We start from the raw sequence: 22,462 nt of genomic DNA, 5'->3' as shown, positions 1-22,462 counted from the left end.
AGCCTCAAGACAGACAATGCCAAGACCATGAACACTCTTTACTTCTATCAGTTGTTTCACAGCACAATGAGACACAGCACAAAGTTTGTACAGCGGGATCTGCAGACAGTTTAAAAACAGGCAATTATCTTTAATAAAAAGCATTGAGTCTGAATGAAAATAATAAAAAGACAAACAATACTGAAGCTAATGATCACCTTGCTTGCTTTTGATTGTCTAAGAAGTCCAAGACTTCTCATAGTGCCTTTAGTGTTCTCCACACCACCTTCTCCAGACACCCTAGTTAGTGTAAATCTTAATGTGCCCCAACTCATACGTGTAGTAGGTTTCACAACCTTTTCCTCTTGCTCTCAAAGCCTGCTCACACGTGGGGAGGTGCAACAACTGTCATCACACAACATTCTGATTCACAAAGAAGCAGCACAAGTGTTGTACATAATTTAATTTGCACTTCTGTATATAAATGTTTACTATTGCACACTATTGCAGCACTTAAAAACATCTAATTATTTGCAAAAATTAGTAAAATACTTTAAAGGATTTAAAAATAAGGGTTTTAATGCAACTGACAAGATAATAAAAAAAGCAATTTACTTAATGAGATACAATCCTTTATGTTGGAAATGAAAGTTACATACAACTAGAGTACAATTAAAATATACCATATAGTTCAACACTTAATTCCTCAAATGTGTAAAATTAACAAGCTTCTACTGTCATAGATATACAATTTTTCCATATTGTGAAAAGGATTTTTCAAATTAAATACAGGTAACATAATATTCTGTAGTTATATTTCATGACTGTGTTTAAATGAGAGGGTTGTATAATACTCACATTGTCAAATGTACTCACTAATGCCTTGGAAATTGCACACTTCCCCTCCTTTTCCAAAATAGAATCTCATTTCCATACTGAAGTCTATTATGCCATATTGGAAAAGTGTTTTACTTTCTAACAGGATTTTCATAAAATTAAAAAATAGCATAATATCATGGCATTATGATGACTTTTCCGCTTATGCCCATGTAGAATTTAATCTGGATATCAGACAGACACATCAGAACCAATTTCCTAGACTTTTGTCTTATTGTACACGCAAGATGAATGATACAGTATTTTACAGAACAGAAAAATATCTGAACCTTTCTAGAACTATAAATGTATTAAAAATTAAAATCATAACAGAATCAAATTGTGATCTCCAACATTTATTAAAATCTTTTAAAGTTCATAAACGACAACAAAGTTACTGTAGAATTTATCGCATACAGCTAGCATACAGCAGCATGTCCTTGGTCTAAATGAAATACAAAAGATTTTAACATTTTCATACAAAGGATTTCTTTAAATTTATTAATGTGACGATATATCTTTGTTACATAAAATTTGCTACAGCAAAGTATCTTATACTTTTCTTGCATGTATGTAAATATGGGTGGACAAAGACTGCATTCAGTGTCAGCCTCCTAATGACGTTGTGCAAAAATGCTCAACAACCTAAACAGACAGAACATTGGGTGGTATGTTTGATACTCTTTTGTAAAATGTCTACAAAGGCCTTTCCTTTAGGAGCGTCGTACAGATTAAAAGGAAGGAATGCCAGCTGTTTATTTCCACTGGCATTCGAACAAATTCAATGGCTATGTATCAATATAGCTCGTTTTTTAAAAAAACAATTCATCCTTGTATGCATGTCAATTTATCATAAAACATGAGTCTAGTTTAAACTTTTAGATGTGCTGTTTTAAGACAGGTCACTGAGACAGCCAGAACCAAGTGTACAAATAAAACTACTATGAATAAGTTTAAAAGCAACCCCGAAAAAAGTGCTGAGCCGCTGATTATTAACATTGAAATAAATGTGTAAAAGTGCCCAAAGCTAGCACATGGTAGCAATACTTTTAAGTCAGTTGGTGAGAGTATACAAAACATAATTAAACCCAAATACTTGTATCTGTGTGACCATACATTCTGATTGATTGAAAGAAAGTAGGTTAGAAATGAAGACACAACGCAACTAAAATAAACTCAGCTGTTGCAGTTTTTAAACTTGATCTCTTTTCTTCATGAATGAAGTGCTGTAATTAAAAAGAAAATGATTGTAGCAGTACTCCATCCTCAGTTTACTAATATAGTATACCAGAATAAAAACTTGGCAATAACCTCTTATTCTTAACAGCTAACAAAAAATAACCGTGTTCATCCAGCGATGCATCTAGAACATTATTTTGCATTTGCTAAACCATTTGTTTTTCATAGCTAATGGCAGAGCGCATTTTGCTTTTTGTGGCATGGTGGTTTTTATTCTAATGGATGCCTTTTTTAATCAAAAAAGGCTTGAAGCAAGGAATACTTAGGGAGCCGAAACATTGGCTACTTTTAAAAAATTAAGAAAAAAAAAAAGAAGAAAAAGTGAATCTAAATGAATTTTCTACAGTACTGACCAAAACTTCCTTTAAGAGTTTAGGGTTCTTGATCTTAAACAAGCCATTTCACACCTGCCAACTGAAATGCTGGTAAGTTGACTTGGTTTAATATGGTCCAAAATGCAGACCAGATGGAATCACTCCCTCATGAGACTGTAAGCTGTCCACAGTACAGTCTGGTTATGGCAACTTGCCTACTGCCTAGGTGGGAAATACAAAGGAAGGAGGCAGTGACGAAAACTGCAGGGATGTAGAAAACCAAGGCACGGGGTCTAGCTACTGTCCCCTACTTAAGCCATCCAATTGAGTCTACTGAATTTTGGTCAGCCTCCAGGAAGAAATGTTTTTAAATTAATTTAGCAGACATTTATATGGCGATAAATACTACCTTCAAAAATGCTAAAAATGTTGGCTAGGTTTAGTCTGAGCTACTAAAAAATTATTATAAATTGTAGCATCAGACACAAGACAGACATGAATTATTGGCTGGCACAGACTAGAAGCAACATTTATCTTTCACTTCAGTCTAAATCACACTAGCCGCAACACCTTCCATTTCACTCACACAAATAATACATTATTCAAAATAAAATGGAGCATTCTTGGGTAAAAAACTACTTCATTTCAAAGGGGGAAAATGAACAATACACAGAAACAAAGAACGACAGAAACCAAAGTTAAGTAGGAAAGTGGTCTATTATTCTGTGTTACTGCACAAACAGTGCTTGCTTAATTGTGCCTAGTTAGAAGGGTTGGTGCAAACTGCACACATGGAAGATGGCAATAAAGACCTCAGTCAGCTTTGTGGAATGAAGTAACTAGGTAACTGTTTTGACATATGATGGTCTCAGCTCCACCTCATCTGTTAACAGAGTGCAAAGATCCCAATGTGAGCCCTGATGTCATCTTGTCCTCTTACTCCTACTAAAAATCAGCAAATTCTTTTGCACATTTTTCTGTTAGAGAAGCACGAATATCTTCTTCTTCATAGTCATCAAAGTTGCTGGTATCTCCAGGACCTCTGCACTTTGGTATGAATGGAGCTTCTACCTGTATTGGTAGGAGACACAAAAAGGCACATGAAATGTTACTAGCCAAATACCAATAGATTTAACATTGTAATAACGAGCACAGCAACACTCCCATTACTTCTCAGATCCTGCCAAGAAATCAGGAATTACAGGTTTAAGTTGTGGCACATAAACAAAACTAACCTATGAAGGTACAGGAACAGATGTGAGAATCTAAACTGAAAAAGACTAATCTCTTGCTGACAGACATCATTAAAAAATTACTTCAGTACAAAGATTAGTTCTCTCCTTGCAGAGGTGATCCTGCTCCTTCCAGCTCATAAGCACAGGACATGAAGTACACTGATTGCCACCACCACTACACAAAAATCTTATGAAAGTTTGGAATGCCTCTCCCTCCTACTTAATAACAATCTTCTATTTGCAAATAAAAACTAACCTAATACAAGTGGAAAAGAATTTGTCCTGCATCTCTTACAAAGTTCCTCCTAGAACCTAAGCGAGAATTGAAAGCCTTCTCCAAACTAGGCCACAATGAGACACAAGCAATGACTTGAAGGAGTCACTCCAAGACTGTACTGTAAAGTAAGCAAAATGATGCAAATTTAAACCTGGAACACAAAGTAACCAGACAAGTATCTCTCTCCCAAACATCTCAAGGAGTAAGTGTGTCAGAGGCAGAACGGTGGGGAGACAAAGAAACAGGGCAGGCATAGCTACAGCTGAGGCAGATTCTGCACCTGGGATGAGGCTACCCTGGATCTATGGACAGACTGGGGGACAAGAGGCTGGACAGCAGCTGTGGAAAGGAACCTGGGGTCCTGGTTGATGGCAAATTGAGCCAGCAGGGACAACCATGTCCTGGGGACATCAGGCCTAGCATGGCCAGCCGGGCAAGGGAGGGGATTGTCCTGCTCTGCTCTGGAGTGGCCTCACCTCGAGTGCCGGGGGCAGGTTTGGGTGCAGCAGTGTAAGAAAGACTTTAAATTATTAGAGAGTGTCCAAAGGAGGGCAACAAAGGCAGTGAAGGGCCTGGAGGGGAAGCCCTGTGAGGAGCAGCTGAGGGCACCGGGTCTGCTCAGCCCGGAGGAGGCTGAGGGCAGAGCTCACTGCAGCCACAGCTTCCTCCTGAGGGGAAGAGGAGCGGCAGGCACTGATCTCTGCTCTGGGACAGGACACCAGGGAGTGGCCTAAAGCTGAGCCCGGGAAGGTTTAGGTTGGATATCAGGAATTTCTTCACCCAGAGGGTGGCTGGGCACTGGAACAGCTCCCCAGGGCAGTGGAACAGCACCAGCCTGGCAGAGCTCAAGGAGCGTTTGGACAATGCTCTCTGGCACACGGGGTGACTCCTGGGGTCCTGTGCAGGGCCAGGAGCTGGACTGGATCATCCTCGTGAGTCCTTTCCAACTCAGCATATTTTGTGATTCTGTATCTGAAATATTAAGTAATTGACTGGTTTACTTATGACTGTAGCACTTTAAAAAAAAAGAAGAAGAAGAAAAAAAAAAATCATTCTCATGACATTAGCTGCCAAGGAACACTATGTTCAGGAGAATACACGCTGTGGTAACAGCCACTGTGAAAAACTAGTATAAGCCTAAGGTTTATTGCTGTATTTCTGACTACTTGAATGATATTACAAACCATGCTGTTGTTTCAGACCCTCAGTATCACAGTATTTATTCTTTGTAATTAGAAGTTTCAAACTTACTCAGTATCAGTTTTTACAACCCTTTAAATCTAGTAATAGCTATTCTGACTCTACTACTTCTTAACATTTAAAAATATTTCTTATTTCTGTGAAAGTAATTCGCTATAGCAGTACACTAGCAATGCTAAGAATATTTAGCAAGTATTGAAACACTGTTAGTATTATGGGGCCTGGGTGTTCCCAAACAGTGTACTGGCAACTGAATCTCGGAGCATTTAAATCTGCCTTGCAAAGAGGCATTAAGAAAGTGAAGAACAGATAATTAGAATTCCACAATGGGGAATATTTTCTTAAAAATATCTGTACTTAATGCAAGGAATACAGGATGCATTAATTGTACCCTGTCTTCGAATAATTAATACATTAGTGAATAATTCAACAAATGTACTGTCAGTTTGTGTAGCCAAACAATCAGTTTCTTTTTATAAACTATTGTTAGTATTTAGGTTTGGACCTTAAAATACCGCTGTTACAGCAGCAAGTTCATGCCTCTATAGCCAAGACAGTTAGCATTTCAAATTCAAACCAATTCTTTAAATATTATCACTTATCTCTAGCTTTTTTTACAGAAGGAGCAGGTTGCTTTAGGAGAAAAAAGGAAAGGCTCTAGCTTTGGCTTGAGCTTCTCCATACTGAAGCACAGTCTGAGTGCTAAGAGCTGGCTGGAAAGGAAAACAAATTAATTTTTGCTGTGGAGGAGTATTTATAGATGCCACTATAGCAGGGGTTAAATAAAAAGTGGGAGAGGCAGGAGAAGCCTCATCCTGAGATAATCCAGAAATAGACTAATGCACAACATGTGTGTTAAAGAGAACATGAATGTGCACACAGGTCCAGGATAAAATACCCAGAAGAAACATACATAATTCAATCAATACAGATCCTCTGGAATCTTAAAAGATTAAACTACTTTCTCCCTTTCTCAATTTAAAGTCACAGATCTAGGAAATAAAAAATAAACACAGTAATTAGAAATTTTACTTCAATCCCTTAAAGACCTGTAACAGTTTTGATCAGGAAGGGTCTTACCTTTCTCTGATAAATGGCAATCCAATCTGTAGTTGCAAACCACTTGTGATTCTTTATGTCATTTACACCATTCTTGAGATTTCCATATCGTTTGGTCAAATCTACCTGGAGTAAATTTCTTAGAAGATCCTTTAGGTCTGAACTGAAGTGTGATGGGAACCTCACCTAAAATTATACACCCACAACATTAAAAACCATGATACAAATTTGATTCTTTCTCCTGTGAAGGGAAACAACTTCACACAAAGGGAAACAGTGAGGCAATTTTCTATCTTTCTTCTAAAACCAAATCAAGCAGGGATGCATGAAGAGAGAGATGATTATTGTTGCACATATATTCCTGTTTCACAAAGCTTTTATCAGTAGCATTACACTGCCTATCTACAATTTCCTGAACTGGAAGTTTCTAGGGGGCAAGATATTAATTTGATGTAACAGTGATCTAAAAACTAGGTTTAACTTGTTTTTTTAACAATACATCATCTCAAGACATTCTCAGCTATTTTCTAGATATAAATTTTTAGATTATATTATATATTTACACACACACACAGAGGAAACACAGTATATAGCATATACACAGCATATAAATACATAGATATGCTCTGAAATAACTGTACATTCAGCAATCATATATAAGAAGTCAATCTGGGACTTTATGCTGTACTGCAATCTGTTTCTTATAACTAAATGCACCAACCTCAGAAGTCTTACATAACAGCACTAGCTGAAGATAGCACACTAGTGACTTGCAATTCATTCAAACCTGGCTAAAGGATATTTGAAGATGATTCGTGGGATGTAATTACAAAGGGTTTTTCTAACAAATGATCTACTGACACCATTTGAGATGGCAGAGAGAAGGAAGGGGAAAAGAACAGGCAGAAAGTTGTATTTGTCATCCTCATAGTGTTTGACATTCCTGATATGGAGCTGCTCAGTTATGATGTAAATACAGATCATGGAATTACTTAACACAAACATTTCAAAAAAGTCCAATTATCAAGGACCCTGCTTCAGTTTACCTACCAATATAGTTCTATCATAGACGATGAGAAATTCACATGCTTAATGACCTAGACCACTGAGAAGTAAGAATGTATTAACTCAAATTTTTAAGTAGAGAACTAAGCAAATAAGATAGAATAAAAGAAAGGCCCTAGGTTATAAACAGCTGCTAGCTGAGGACTGAATTAGAGTTTCCAGAGTTGATGTCTAGTGCTGTTTGTGCTGTAGTCCATCCATGGACTCAGTAAAAAAGGTAGATGACCTTTTACAGATGTCAAACCAATTAGATAAAACTACAAAAAAATGCCCAACACTTTGTTTTTAGTTTAGATGAAAAAGGTTTCTTTAAAAATATATCTTTGTAAATTAATTCCCATATATTCATGGACACAGCTGAAGGTTCACAATATTAAAACCTTTCAAAGAGCAACCACCAACCACCTTCTTTATAAAATAAGAATCAACCTCAGTGCAGTGCACCACAGGCCTGCTGAGGTACTGCCCCTGATTAGAATTACAGAGGCACCAGAGATGCAGCACAGCGTGTGGCTATGCAGGGGCAAGGAAGAGAACAACTGTAACAAATCAAGTGAGCACACAGAATCATCAACACTGGCTGGCAGGAGAAACACAGAACGACTACAGTTTGGTGCTACCCAGCACATTGAGAGATATGAATGAAAAGTAAAAGGGAAACATTGGAAACACTTTTCAAAAATTTTATATACCAAGGAAAGCCAAACAGAACATTAGACATGTCCAGCTATAAGACCGTGGAGAGAGAGACCTACTAGGAATGATGGAAACTCTTCAGGGCTTCTCAAAAATTGCAAAAAAATTTACAGAAAATAGCTAGGCAAATTAAGCACACAGCTAAGCAGTTGTTAATAGTCATTGGATCACTTTAATCCAAGCATAAAAGGATATAATACCACAATGTCTGTAAATTTAGTAACTCACATTTTAAATTTGAAGGCAGGGAACAGATTTTTATAACTTTGATTTTCAAGTAACAATGCCTGTACTTATGAAATGTACATTACAAACTTCTCCTAGGTCCTTTTCAAATTGTTCACTGTCTAGTGGCCAGTGAATTCTGCATCTCGCCAAAAACCAGGTTCTATAAAAACAACTGCATTTGTGAAAACACCCAGAGCCTTAACTCACCTTGCCCGACACAATCTTCTCGTAAATTTGAATGGGCTGATCAGCAAAGAATGGGGGATATCCAGCTGCCATTTCATAGATTAACACTCCTAATGCCCACCAATCCACTGCCTTGTTGTAACCCTGAATAAAATGAAACATGCCACTGTTAGTACTATTCCTAACACAGGTTAAGATTTTCAGTATATATGTATATATTTATGGAATATGAAGAAAGCAAATACATTATTGTTCATTTGATGCAGAACTTACAACCTGACCCCAACCAAACTGGCACTCACAGATTCCAACAACAATACACTTAAAACCTAACAGAGCAATGACAATGAAACAGTGATGGAAATAAAACATTCATACTCATTCCTGTAATGAGTGTCAGTGATTTCTTTACGCTCCTGTGACAAGACTCCCTATGTGACAGAAGTTGGCACAACTGTTTTCTTTGAAATCAAAACAATCTTGTTAAAGACTGATAATTCTTCAAAGCTTACAAAAATTTCATTATAACAATATTTATAACAGTGTGCATCCTAAATTGTACACTGTCACCAATTTGCTTGATTATCTCCATTTTCGAACGTTCTGTTTCATATGTAGTTAACAAGGTACAAGAGCTTAAAAGTTTAGTTAATTAGCTGTTAGAGTAATTTATGATCTTATCTTAAAAGCCTGAACCTTAAATCATTAGTAGGTCCTACTGAATGCTACAAAAGACAAAGAATCCACCAAACCCATCTATTTCACGTATGTTCTCTGAGATTTTTTACAAAGCTCAGGGCTCAGACTCAGTCTTTCAGAAAAATCTATTTTGAAGACATTGTAGTAGATGCATCACAATTTCTTCTGCTGTTTTAGCTGCAAAGGAGAAAAAACCCATGCAAACAACAAATGATTTTTCCCTAAACAGAAGTATTTTTTGTTCACTTTTGACAATCTGCAAAGGGTATTCAATTAAAGCACAAGTTAAATGTGTAATTTAACATTATGCTATGATTGCTTAACAGCATAAGCAGTTCTACATTTTCCATTTGTAAAACATACAGTGCTACAGCTGAACAGCTGTAGGATGAATAATACTTTATGTTGGAACACTTAGTGCAAGTAGTGGACAAACAGATCTCCAGTCAGCTTAGACTGCATGTACTTTAGGTGTAAAACCAGTGGATTGTCATGTTTGATTTGATGTCAACTGCCTTAAACCTGAAACTCTGCAACTAACTAGGCAATGACTACTGATTCATCCCATACAGTTCTTGTTACCTTAGGAGTTCTTGTTCCAGTGTTTTAACACCTCAGAATGTTATCACTCAGATCTGTTATTCTGATAAGGATGTTAGTTAAATAACCCAATTACATGTTCTTTAAATCTCTTTGCCCCTCACAAGTTATGTGGCAAGCATATGTAGAAAGTTTGGTACAGTTATATGAAAATTCTGTGTTTGGCGTAAGTTTTGACATACCAAATGCATATTTACAATGCAATGACTTCATTTTGTGTCATTTGTAAAGAATTGACTAGTCAAGATTTAATTTTTGGAAGTGTCAGTATCTGTTTATCCCTCAGAGCTTGATAATTGGGTGAGAACTTTTAACTACATCAAATGCATGGCTGAGTAACAAGACAAAGGACCTTGCTGAGAATTATTTCAGGTGCCAGATATTCTGGAGTCCCACATAACGTCCAAGTTCTGCCTTTTACTCTTTTTGCAAAGCCGAAGTCCGTGACCTGTCGTAAGAAGAAATAAATTGACTGTAAGTGCAATGCTACAAAGAAATTTAAAATTAAGTGCTTTAAAAATATTTTGGAAAGCCATCTTTTATAGGAGAAAAATTTATTTCTCAAATCATATGGTATTATATAGTCAGATGTACCTTTACTAGTCAGTCCTCCTGGCACTTCTAAGTCAGATGAATAAGTCTCATGATAAAATTAATAAAGAACACAAAATGTGTATTATCACCCTGACACCAGCTTCAATTTATAATTTAAAAAGCAGTAGAAACTATGGCTTACTAATCTTCCACAGGTACTGCAATTACCTGCAATTATTATTTTTTCTTATAGTTTTAACATCAGACTGTTTGTAATGCTGAAAATTTGAAGAAAATAAACAAGATATTTATCTTTTCCCTTAGTTAACAAATAAATGAATCACAAAAAGGGTCAATATATCCCCCAGTCTTCCAAATTTAGAATTTTATTGCATAAGTGTATAAAGGTCATATGTAAAATTAGTGTGGGAATAAGACAACATAGAAGAGGTCTTCCAGTAACTTCTGATTCTGAGTATCTTTGAAAACATCACCAGAGTCAAGTTTGTTTATTTGAGGCCAGGGGGGAAAATGTAGCAATAATTGTATTCACAAATGGCAAGTACTTGGACATTATAAATTCTTCATTTCATTTGCCACGTTTTCTACACTAACTTTTCAGACCTCTGTATGCAATATCATGCAGTGTTTTTTCCTGTGGAATACATACAGAACCCAGGTAATTACATGTGAAATTCTGGGAGCAGTTTCAAGCTACCAGGTCTTTGCTTGTTTCTTTTGTTTCCTCCTTCTTGGTTTCAATTTCAACCCATTTCTTGTGAAAACATACTGTACCAAATGAGAATCGCTGCTAATTATACAATAATCCATGCTGATGTTGCTGTACATTAATGTCACAACTAAAGAAGCCAAACTCCAAACTATCAAGGCAGCTTTTCTTCATTTTTGTAGAAACAACAGCATCAGCAGCTGGAACTGACTGGAGTGGGTGACATGCTGACTGGAGAGACCTGCTTCAGTCAGCAGAGAACCATTCCTGTATTTGGGAATGCACATCAGTCTATATAAGAAGAATACACTGCAGACACGAGACAAACAATAATGGCTTTAAAATGCAAAAAGAAAATCAAGTTGGAGCTGCAGCATCAACATATGAACACAAACCTCTCTCTGCCACCATCACTAAAACATAGTGTTACACAGAGAGAGCTGCCAGTGCTGGAGTAAACCAGTCACAGTAAGTGGAGTAAACTAGCTGCTCATTAATGGTGCTCCCCAATATGTTAAAGGAACTCTTCTCCCTACAGCGTTATCTTACACTCCATACAAAATTATTTTACAGTTATAAACAACTCAAGATATGAATCCTTTGCACTTCTTTCAAACATTTTTATTATGTATTTTCTTGTTTAGATTCTGCTGTGGCAAAAGGGGACACAATGAGGGAAGAAGAACTCCCTTTTAAGTTTAAGGACTGCACAGCGTTGCAGAGTGCTTGTTGCACTCTGCCTTCCCATTTGCCATTTAGCTAAAAACATGAGAGCTAAGAGGAAGATGAGAAGGTGCCATGAGAGGCTGTTGTAAAACCAAAGCTGTCATTTGAGCACTACAGTGCTGACCTCAACTCAGCTCCCACTCCAGCTGTGCTGGGAAGGCTAGGACTCTCCAAGGGTGGGATTCATCTGATGGACAGTAAGTATTGTCATGTCAGGGTTAATATTTAAGCTGGTTTTCCTAAACTACTTATGCACACAGTGCAGAGAAACAGACATTTTAGAGCACCTTTCATCTTGTTCTAGGGCAGACGTATAAAATAGGTCAGATGAAGAGAGCCATGTAATCACCTACTTCTCACCACAGACCCCAAGGGAAATCCTGACAACTGGCTCAACTGCAGACAGCTCTACTGTGCACACTTAATTTTAGTCAGAGGAAGTACAACCCAAGGGTTTTAACCATTACTAGACAGTAGGGCATTTGAATGCTCCACACAAACATCCTAATAGACCATTTATTCGGAACAGATTTTCTCAAATTACCTAAATCTACACTGCAAAACAAAATTTCACTCCCTAAATATATGAAGAATATCATACCTGGATGTATCCTTGCTGATCAATTAAAAGATTTTCAGGCTTTAGATCTCTGTAGATGAGGTCTAATGAATGGAGGTACTCAAATGTTAGCACTATCTGAGCTGCATAAAACCGTGCATGTGGTTCACTGTGAAGAATTAAAAGAACATTAAGTACCCAGATGCTATGCTAAGGTATAAAACAACCACCTAACTGTCAGGCATAGACAAATAAAGTATTTTTTAACTGGTTCTTTTACTTTGTGTGACAAGAAAAAGCAAAAGGAAACATTTTCAGAATTGATACATGAATTCCCTAATTTTAAGTCTTGCAGCTAAAATACACATGCAAATTATGATGAACGTATCCCACTGTGCAGAGCTTTGACTTCAGATTTTACTTTTAGAAACTACCATGAATTTCAGTGACAACATACATAGGAATTCCAAGATTCTATCATGCACAGACCACAAATGCCTGTGTTAACTAAACGAAAAATAAGTTCTTCACTGCCTGACTAATTTAAGTCCATTGAACAAGAGGTAAAGTAAATGCACTTAACTCTTCAGAATTTTATCTTCAATGCTAAGGAATTTTATAAAACTCTCTTCTCAAATCAGCAACTTAAGCCTTTTAAAAGGAATATTGTCATTAATAATCTTACCTGAACCTTCCGATTCTTCTTAGATGTGAAAACATTTCTCCACCAGGAACATACTCCATTACCATGTATAAATTAGAATTGTCCTAAGGAAATTAAGAAGACAACTAAACACATACAAATACATATTAGGCATGCTATAGTCTCTACAACTCCCACGTAGAGCACATTGTCAATGAGTGAAAATGAAAACTTGTAGCCATCCAACGACATTGACAAATGTAATACAACATAGATAGAAATTCTTGAAAAACTGCAAAAGAAGCATAATTTATCTCAAGAAATCTCTTTTAAAGCAAATCTGAATATAGAGAATTAGTTCAGACACAGACTGGTGTGTAAGAGATCTGATGGAGGAGAGGGTAAGATGCCTACTACAAGGCAAGATCTTGAACTCTTTAATGCTTATAACTGGCAGCCTGAGCTTTTCTTGTCTCCACAGCACCTGCCTCAAACCTCAAATCTCAAAAGACTAAGGTAGAACACATCAGCTCATTTAAAATTAAAAAAAAAGAAGAAAGAAAACAGAAAAAGAAGGCACATATGCTATGATCTAGAAAGCTTCTCAATTTCTTTACAGACTAACTAGTACATAGTGTTGTGAAACTAGAAGCTAAGCTTAAAGTTCTTTCCTTCATGGTTAAAACTGTCATCAAGAGCTGCCTCAGGTATAAATCTCAAGCAAAAAGCTCTGTAGAACAATTACAAATCTACAATTCTACATATTGGTACATAAGACATGCTTTGGTAACTCTCAAAGATAAAATGATGCCTAAAAGTTCCCTTGCTGTACAAAGTCCAGTTGCCCTCCAAGAGAAGAGAAAACTCTGAGGAGTTTAACTTCATTTAATTTTTATTTTTTTATCTGGAGATATCCTTTCAGGAATTACCTGATGAACCGGGGTATATGAAGTGTACATGAGTGCACTCCACTCCTACTCAAGCCCTGGCAACAGTGCCAAATGAAGCATCTTTGAAAACAAAAATACTTGAACTACTGTACAGTAAAAGTTATATATTTTAATATCTAAAGTGTAAGCATGCACTTCCCTGAAACCCAACAACTACTTTGAAAGTAATAACTACCTTAAAAGAATACTCCAGTTTAACAAGGAAAGGAAAGTTCACCGCTTGTAATATCCTTTTCTCATTCAGTGTGTGTTCTATCTGCTTCAGTTTGACGACCTAGGAGGGAAAAAACCATCTTCAGCTTAAGTGCGATATTTTATAGTTCTTGATGAACTTTTTAGTGTTAAACAATTAGTTGAAAGCAAGCTTGTAACTTCACAGAAAATGAAAAACCTTAGGGATTCCTAGTACAATAACACTTCATTAATGCCTTGGACTTAGAAGCTACTTCGAGCCTCTTTAGCCTGTTGTTAATGTTACTGGCCATTGTACCAAGTCTACACAGCCCCAACAACTGAAGCAACTAAAAGAGAAAATAAAGCATTTAAATTATCACTGCTATCCAAGTGTGGTAAGAAAAAGCACAGTGTTTGCAACTCAGTTCAGCCACAGCAACCAGATCTTCATCTACATCAAACTCTTCCGTAGCACAAAACCCACTATAAATTATACCCACCTTCTGTTTGTCCAGTATCTTCATAGCATAATACTGTTCTGTGGATTTATGTTTCACCATCATTACTCTCCCAAATGATCCTGTTCCAAGGGTTTTTTGCCGCTCAAAATCATCTAGGCCAGCAGTATTCTATATGTAGGATATAATCACATTATTTACAAACTAATACCAAAGACAATTTTAACTGCATAAATTCAGTTATGAAAAAAGTTGAGTAATATTACATTTAACAAAGATAACTATAGCTAACTATACTGTTATAACTTGATACCTGTCAAATTTTAAAGAGATTTTACATTGCACTCATTAAAACAGAAGAAGACTTAACTGAATTATATCAACATTTCTGTAATTTGTCCATACAGCTGTCCATACATGCTTAATAAGGAATATCTAGCAGCAAACAGATCATGACTATAACATGCAGATAAATAATCCCTTCATGCTTCATGATCAAGAATATTAGAACATGCAAAAAAGCCCAAGCTCTAGAGACAGTTCTACATGAGAGTTGTCTGAAGAGCACATCCCTGAGTACATTTTCTCAGATATACATTGCCACAGCATCTCAAATACTGCTTTAGAACAAGAATGAACCTTCCCCAAAATCCCAAATTTTACAAGATTTCTCTCTAACAAGCTCCTTAACCTGCTCCCAAGCCCTATGCAGTAGACTCTTAAGTCCACTGACTATCATGGTGGAAATTATTAACATGGTAAATTACAGATGTACCAATGCTTCTGGTTATTAAAAAAAGCCAAGTAAAAACATGCCAATAGATTTTGAATCTTGTCATGTTGATTGTGAACACCATTCTCAAAACAGAAAATGTTATTCAGTGGGAGCATTTCATCAGCTTAAATCTGAAAACCTTTGTTGATAAACTTCAATGAAAAGTGACAAAACTGGCATAAAAAAACCTGAAACTCCTTTACAGATTGCATTAAAACTATTTCTGTTTTCTGTACTACTCATTACAGACTGATAACATACTGATAACATTATCCAAAAAATGCAGTTCAGAACCTTCCTGCATGCTTAAATGAATCATACCTGAGGGGGGCTTTCCCATTTTCTTAAAAAGTCTTCTTTGGCTTTGGCTAGGAACTCTTTCACTGAAAACACATAAAAAAGTACATTTCAGTTAATATAGTTCATCAGGGATGCAGTGGAGATGCTTTGTTAACAAAATACATAAACTTCATTATCAACTTCTTTCTTCAATTCATAATATGCTATTTTCACCATGGATGAGAGCAAGCATCAATGTCTCTAGAACTTCTACTGCATCTCCAGGTGATAGCTAAGCTTTCTGGAGTAACTACATCATTCTACACAAATTACTTAAACTTTACCAGCTCTAATAGCTCACAATACTCTATAGGCAAGCAGGCTTTAAGGTGATGTTAAACATTCTTAATTCAGCTGGGAAAAAACCAAACACCCGATATTTATAAATAGCCATTCCACAAAGATTGACTTATCTCTTTAAATAAATGTTGCATTTTCTTTCAGCTACTTGAGTGTAATGTCAATCTCATTGCTTTTTCCCCTCATCACCTTTATTTAAAGGCTGTTTGCAAGCTTAAGGACCAAATGGACAGCGTTACTGCAAGCAAAGACAAAGCACAGGGCTACAACGACACTGCACATTAGGCATGCCCACAGTCAGAGAATATGCAGTTTTAATATTAATTTTCCACTGAAATTGAAGGAATGTATAATGGCAAAATTCTGGATGACTGTTTAAAATGTGCACCAACATATTTTGTTCAGATCATCTCTCAGCTGTTCTCTTTTTTTTTGAATATCAATGTTCAGCCAGATCAATGTGGATTACTTCATGCACAGTCATTAATGGGAGGTGTTTCAGACATTGCTGTGGTTCTGAAAGAGTCACAGAATCAAAAAAATAGCATACTGGTTGTGTGTTCTCTGAATCACTTCACATAATACAACATTAATAACAGTAGTTTTTCTGTACTGTGACGTTCTGCCACAAGCAATTGCTAAAAATACACAGCAATATGCCAAGATTATTCTGGTCAATATCTAGAAATCTGTGTTTTAACAACTGTATTTTACATTCTGACAGTCAAAAAATAGGTTTATAACAGGTTGTAAACAAATCACTTGATGAATCAGAACTTCCTTGTACTTTTCAGTGAATATTAATGTTGACAAAAAAAAAAAAATCAAAAATTGTGCTCTTATATTGGTACATTTCCAGCAGCAGTAAAAACAACAGCAGCTCTGGAGAAGGCTGGTTGTGAATTATGTTTTTTCCCCCTCTCTTCTCGGGTGTTCTATGGGACTTGATTATCACAAAATACTCAAAGGAGGTTTATGGCTATCCCACTACCACTGGCTCTGATGGAGCACTAAATAAAATGGAAATTTCATAAAAGTTGTCAAAAGTTCTGGCTGACCTCAACATTTTAAAAGTCTTTAAAGCATGGTATCCACTCAGCAATTTTACTTTAAGAGAAACAACCAATATCACAGAGGAGGAACATATTCAGTATTTTAAACTTACGGTTAAGAAGGGCAATAAAAACATAGTTTATGTCAAAGAAACTGTTAAAATGGTATTAAAACTGAGAGTTAAAAATAATTTAGTGGCTAATCAGCAAAAAATGTTAGCATATTTATACTGCATGTAGAAAGTATTTCCTTTGTTTTTATGTTATAGAGGTTATTCATGTAATGACTTTTAATTATCCTAATTTGAAGACAGGACAGGATTTCCTGTAGCATGAAATAATTTTCAACACAAAAACCAGAAACTAGCAATGTCCAAATTCATGTTTGATAATCCTTCTTCCATTAGGAGAACAGAGATGACTTGATCAAGTGTGGAATACTGATATAGTTTTCTAAACATCAATTTATGTCAAAGTAGCACAAATATTTTCTCTTAATGACTAGAAAAAACCCAGGAAAATCATTAAGATTACCAAAAAGCTGAGCCTTCAAACTTTAGTGGCTGTAGCTTAGACATGAACATTAACACTATATAGCACAACCAAAACACAAAGTAATTGGTGTTGTTTTTTCAAGTTATTACAGTACATATGTCTTAAATATGCCTCACGCCATCTCTGTTCATATAAATAAATATTTTAAGTTTCCACATATTTCACATTGAAGTATGACTATTCAGTATTTATAAAAATATACAATGACATTTACAGTCATTTTTGTCTCTGTTCTACTTATGGAATAAAGAATGCTGTTTATGAACTAAATGTGATCCAGCTGGAAATATTCAAATTGTGGATTCGTGAGAAAAATCTCTCATTTCTAGAATACCACAAGACACAAGCTCTCCTTCAACAAAACTCCTACCTTGTTTTACTTCACTTTGGCCCTCTTTTCTTAGAAAGCAGCACTGAACATATATTTTCAAAATAAAGCTACCCAATGGTAATAACTTCTCTGAAAATCAGTCTTTTTAAAGATTCATGTTTTGTGCTGTTTTATTGAAATCAGTTTCTTCCTAATGAGAGAGTAGATTAAATTGTGCCTGATTCTCACTTTCAGAGGTCACCTGGGCTCTTATACCTCAACACAATTCCATGGGTTTTAACAGAACTTTGGAAATTTAAGTCCATGCACTTCAGTCATTTCTCAAAACACACCCTGGAATTTGAACTTTTGAAAATTATCTCTCAAGCACAAAAGAGCAGCTCTTGCTACAAGAGAAGATATTTAATTTCTACTTTCAAGTGCAGAATCCAAATATACGCCAACTGGGTAGCAGCGGCCATTGGCATTACTGCGATGATGCAAACAAAAAGGTGTAATAGGTGATGACTTAGAGGTTTTCCTCAAGTGCACATTTTTAGCCACCTTACATTGTGATGATGTGGCTCTTGTTTGCTTTTCTGGTCTAAACTGTACCTAGCATCTGTGACTTTGGGCACTTATGAAGGAATGAGCATACCAAACGTCTCTATAGGTTCCCCAAGGGTTTGCAGGAACATTCACCCACACAGATGAGATGATGAAGAGAGGAAAGAAAGAGAAGAAGAAAAAAAAGTTTTATGCATTTCCACAACAAACACATAGAAAACACAAATACATTCCACCCTTTCCCCTCCCCAGTCAAGAACAGACCCTGTAATAAACCAGTCCTTTCCCACACAGACAGAATGACTCATGCTAAATCACACAATGTTTGAGCAAAGAAAGAAAAAAATCACCAAAGGCAGCTAAAATCAGTATGAAAAAAGATGATGCATCACAGAAATAAGCACAGCTTAGAAAACTTCGGGAGATCAAATTGGCATCTTTAATAATTAATCTATTCCAAGACATACACATCCACGGAACTGTTGCTAACAATAGTGTATCTATCTTCATCACAGCATGCTGGATCACAATAAAACCTGTAATCGGGTGATCTTCCCACTACTTAGCACTTTGTTCCAGAAGACAGCATGTGTGAATTGCATGGCATGTGGTAGATAGCACAGCAGTGGCAAGCAGTCTCAAAAAAACCCCTCAGATTTCAGTCCTATTACCAAATACCAGCAACTTGAGAAGTCTAAACTGCACAGCTGAAGTTACTGTATGCAAAGTGGAATGTACACAGGGACATCATATCAGCATGATTTAATTTTTAAGACTGTCAGAAAAAAGGAACGAAGGATGTGGATATACAGGTTCCCATAAACACTGAAGAGCAAGGATCACTTGTCTATGGTTGAGCAAAGTGAAGATGAGAGTGGGGCAAGGAGTGTATGCACAGACCAGCACCAGGCGCTACCCAGACTGGGTTTACTGGTACAGTGCAAGTTGGAGCACAGGAGGCTGAAACCAAAGCAGGAGGAGCTGTTGCTCAAGAAAGGAAGGAGACAGCAAAGCACAGGTAACAGCGCCAGCATAACGAGGAGCACAGCAGAAACAACTGAAGATGGCAGGAAGAACACCAGTTGGAAGCAGAGAGGATGCACCAGCTGTCCAGGGATTAGGCAAGCACAAACACAGCACAAACCCAGCCCTTTGTGACCTGCATGAGCGAGCGCTGGCAGGAGAGGCAGGTTCAATGCAATGCACATGCCCACAGCAGGGAATCTGGTGAGGTTCAGAAGAGGGCAGGAAGAAATGGAATAATGGCCAAGGACCACAACTGAATGACCTGAAGCAGTCTTACAACTTCAGCCTGCCTCGTTCACCTTGGTCAGCAGCAGTGCTACAACCACCACAACACAAGAGCTCAGCTACTCCCTTGCATAGCACAGGTGGCCTGTGGAGAGCTGCACTTGGAACCAAGGCTACATGAGGATGAGCAAGAAAGTCTGCAGGAACAGCGTTCTAAGGGAAGAGGAATCCAAGATCCAGAGGTTCTTAGGTAATGCCAGCATAGGAGGAATTAAAAAAACACCCAAGCAGCAAACCAACAAAACCCAAACAAATGAAAACATTCTGTTACACCCAAAACAGCCCTGAGCCCACCCCCAAAACAAGAGGAGAATGTTCTCTATTAGTACATTCACACAGTTCACAGTATGTTTGCTTGTTTTATTGATCAACTTTTGTATGAGAAGTTAACATGCTTAGAAAAAAATTGTTAACTAAGGGTATGAGTACTGTAATGAGTACTGTGACCTAAAACACAGTTTAAGGGCAAGTGAATAAAAGAAAGTCCCTGAAAAAAATCAAGAGGGTGAGGACCTCTCAGTTGCAGGATTGCAATGACAGCAGAGGGAAAGGGGTCACAGATGGAGCAATCCTGAGTTACCATGAGTTACTCTGCCTTTCTCCCACCTCCCACATGCACAGTATTTGTTATTCTCAATCACATCTCCCACAAGAGCCAGCAAGCCAGGATTTTATTTTTTGTAAGGGGGAAAAAAAGTATTTGGCTAGGATTCACGGCAAGAAAGCAAGAACTAAACTGATTAAGACTAAACACTGGGCACCACTACAAACCCCCATCTGCTGTGCTAAATGCCAATCTCTGTCTGGTATTTAAAATGCCCTTTATCAAAATACAATTCAAATTTTGTTCCAAAACTGTAATATAATCATTTGAAGTCTGGAGTTAAATGGGCTATTTAATTAAATCATTTAATGGAAAAATGAATATGTATTAAGAGATTCTGGTAAATGTATATGCATATTTCATTTTTATAAAAATGTATTTATAGCCTTAAACTTTATCAAGCTGTATACAGATACGTCAGTGAATCCTGTGGTTATGGTACCATATTTCAGATGCAACTGAGAAGCTTCTGATTCCACATTGTTAACCTGTCGTCCTAATTTTTTAAGATTTCTCTTTTGATTAGCCGAAATAATATAACAAGGCTCAACATAAGGTTTCCCTGCCCTGGCAAGTGTTTCCAAATGAACACAGCTTAGTGTCAAGTACTGTTATACACTCAGAAGAAGCAGTGTGAGCACCAGTTAACAATTTAATAGCTGGAAAACACTTCAAAGCACAAACTAAAATGCTATCATTGAAACAGACTGTCAGCAAAACCAAAGCACTTTGTTTCTCACAGTATGAAAACGGTGGGTGAAAAAAGCCCAGGTGATACAAGCCTGGATGAGGGCGAGTCCATCTTGTCTGAACACTGCAGTGAGAGCAGCCACGGGCCCTCTTGTGAAGAGCTGACGGGCAAGGAGTCTGTTTCTGCTAAGGCTAGATAAATTAACTGCATCAACTGAATATCTCCTTGAGCAAGGTTTTGACTTCAAGAGCAAAATTTTGACTTTGTTTCTCTTTAAACACTAATTATGATAAAAATAGGTGATGGAGAGCAAACCAACTTACCGACTGAAATGGGTAAGAACCTTCCTTCGGTTAAGAAAACCACACCACAGCAAACCCAACCCCAACGCTCCCCAGAAACAAAGAGCCAAAGACATGGAGCAGTTCTGAAAGAGCCTATTTGCTGAAATAAAAAACCTGGAAGTTCTTAGTAGATACATCATCATGTAAGAATTATTAACTGAATGTAAGCTTGCTATTAAAATGGAAGTGCTAATTATCTAACTGTACACTGTAAACTTTTCTATGGAATACCTGAAAGAACAGGAAAGAAGTGGAAAACACAGAAGCATGGAAAAAAAGGGAGAGAAACAGGATAAACAGAAAATTAAGACCAGTTACAGCTGTTGTCCCTGAAAACTAGAAGGCAGTACTAGAATCTGATCTTCATAGGAGCACATTCAGGAGTTAATTAAAAATGTGCACCAATTGTAAAATACAATTTGCTCTTATCCATTACAACTCAATTTTGGAACATGGGCAAAATCTTATTTTAATCCTGTCCATGATCTTCATGTCTTGAGCTAAACAGTATTTTGTGAATTTTATAAAAGCAAAGTTAAAACAGTTAAGAGCTCTGTAAAGAACCCAGTTCACCTCTTTACTTGGCTGGCAACATAGCAACAGCCTGCACAAGAGATGTGACAGATTAAGGCACACCAGAAGAGGAGCCAGGTTTTCAGCTTTCAGAGATAACACTGATTTTTGTTGAATTCTGAGCAGTAGATACTCTACTGCATATAACTGCCACAGTCAGACTGACTTCCTTCTATTTTTATTACAGATAATATAATTAATTTCATTTCCAAATCCAATGCTCAGTCTTTTCCCCTTGATGTTTTCTTAAATACTGAAGTACTGCTTCAGAGGTGGTAAACCCTGCTAATGCCAAAAGATATAACAGGGGCCACTCTGGGAAGACAGAACCAAACCCAAACAGCAGAATCACCTGGGACATGAATCCCTGAAATTTTGTTTCACCTCCCCCAGAATGTATAATGTAAATCACTAAAGTCAAATGCATAATGCAAAACAGTAGAGTTTTTCAGTCACAAATGCAACCAAATCTTGTACTAGACCTGCTCAGCAGAGTTGTACATGCATACATGTCCCAGTTGAATAATTTTCCACAAAAAAATATACAGTTAAAACTCTGCTTTCTAAAGCTAAAAGAGAACCCAGACCCAACATACATCAAAATTTACAAACAC

At 36.9% G+C, this 22,462-nt stretch overlaps 1 protein-coding gene across 5 annotated transcripts in view; it reads right to left on the bottom strand.

The window, feature by feature from the left end:
- Positions 1 to 427: 427 nt before the first annotated feature.
- The window catches only part of PRKACB (protein kinase cAMP-activated catalytic subunit beta), a 64,387-nt gene continuing 42,352 nt past the window's right edge, over positions 428 to 22,462 (bottom strand). For 4 of the 5 annotated variants that reach the window (XM_063407376.1, XM_063407379.1, XM_063407374.1 and 1 more), the window contains exons 2-10: positions 15,524 to 15,585; positions 14,470 to 14,598; positions 13,971 to 14,069; positions 12,888 to 12,970; positions 12,245 to 12,371; positions 10,006 to 10,101; positions 8,376 to 8,498; positions 6,201 to 6,365; positions 428 to 3,479 (exon numbers count right to left, since the gene is read on the bottom strand). In XM_063407376.1, the coding sequence (XP_063263446.1) occupies positions 3,354 to 3,479; positions 6,201 to 6,365; positions 8,376 to 8,498; positions 10,006 to 10,101; positions 12,245 to 12,371; positions 12,888 to 12,970; positions 13,971 to 14,069; positions 14,470 to 14,598; positions 15,524 to 15,585 (1,010 nt within the window). In that variant the 3' untranslated portion in view covers positions 428 to 3,353. Of the gene's footprint in view, positions 3,480 to 6,200; positions 6,366 to 8,375; positions 8,499 to 10,005; positions 10,102 to 12,244; positions 12,372 to 12,887; positions 12,971 to 13,970; positions 14,070 to 14,469; positions 14,599 to 15,523; positions 15,586 to 18,416; positions 18,472 to 22,462 lie in introns of those variants that run through there. The other variant, XM_063407377.1, reaches the window with a different exon arrangement.

The sequence above is a fragment of the Prinia subflava genome, chromosome 10 (assembly GCF_021018805.1).
Source record: "Prinia subflava isolate CZ2003 ecotype Zambia chromosome 10, Cam_Psub_1.2, whole genome shotgun sequence".
NCBI classification, from domain to species: Eukaryota; Metazoa; Chordata; class Aves; order Passeriformes; family Cisticolidae; genus Prinia; species Prinia subflava.
Note: the sequence above shows the minus strand (reverse complement) of the source record. Positions and strands in the feature narration are given on the sequence as shown.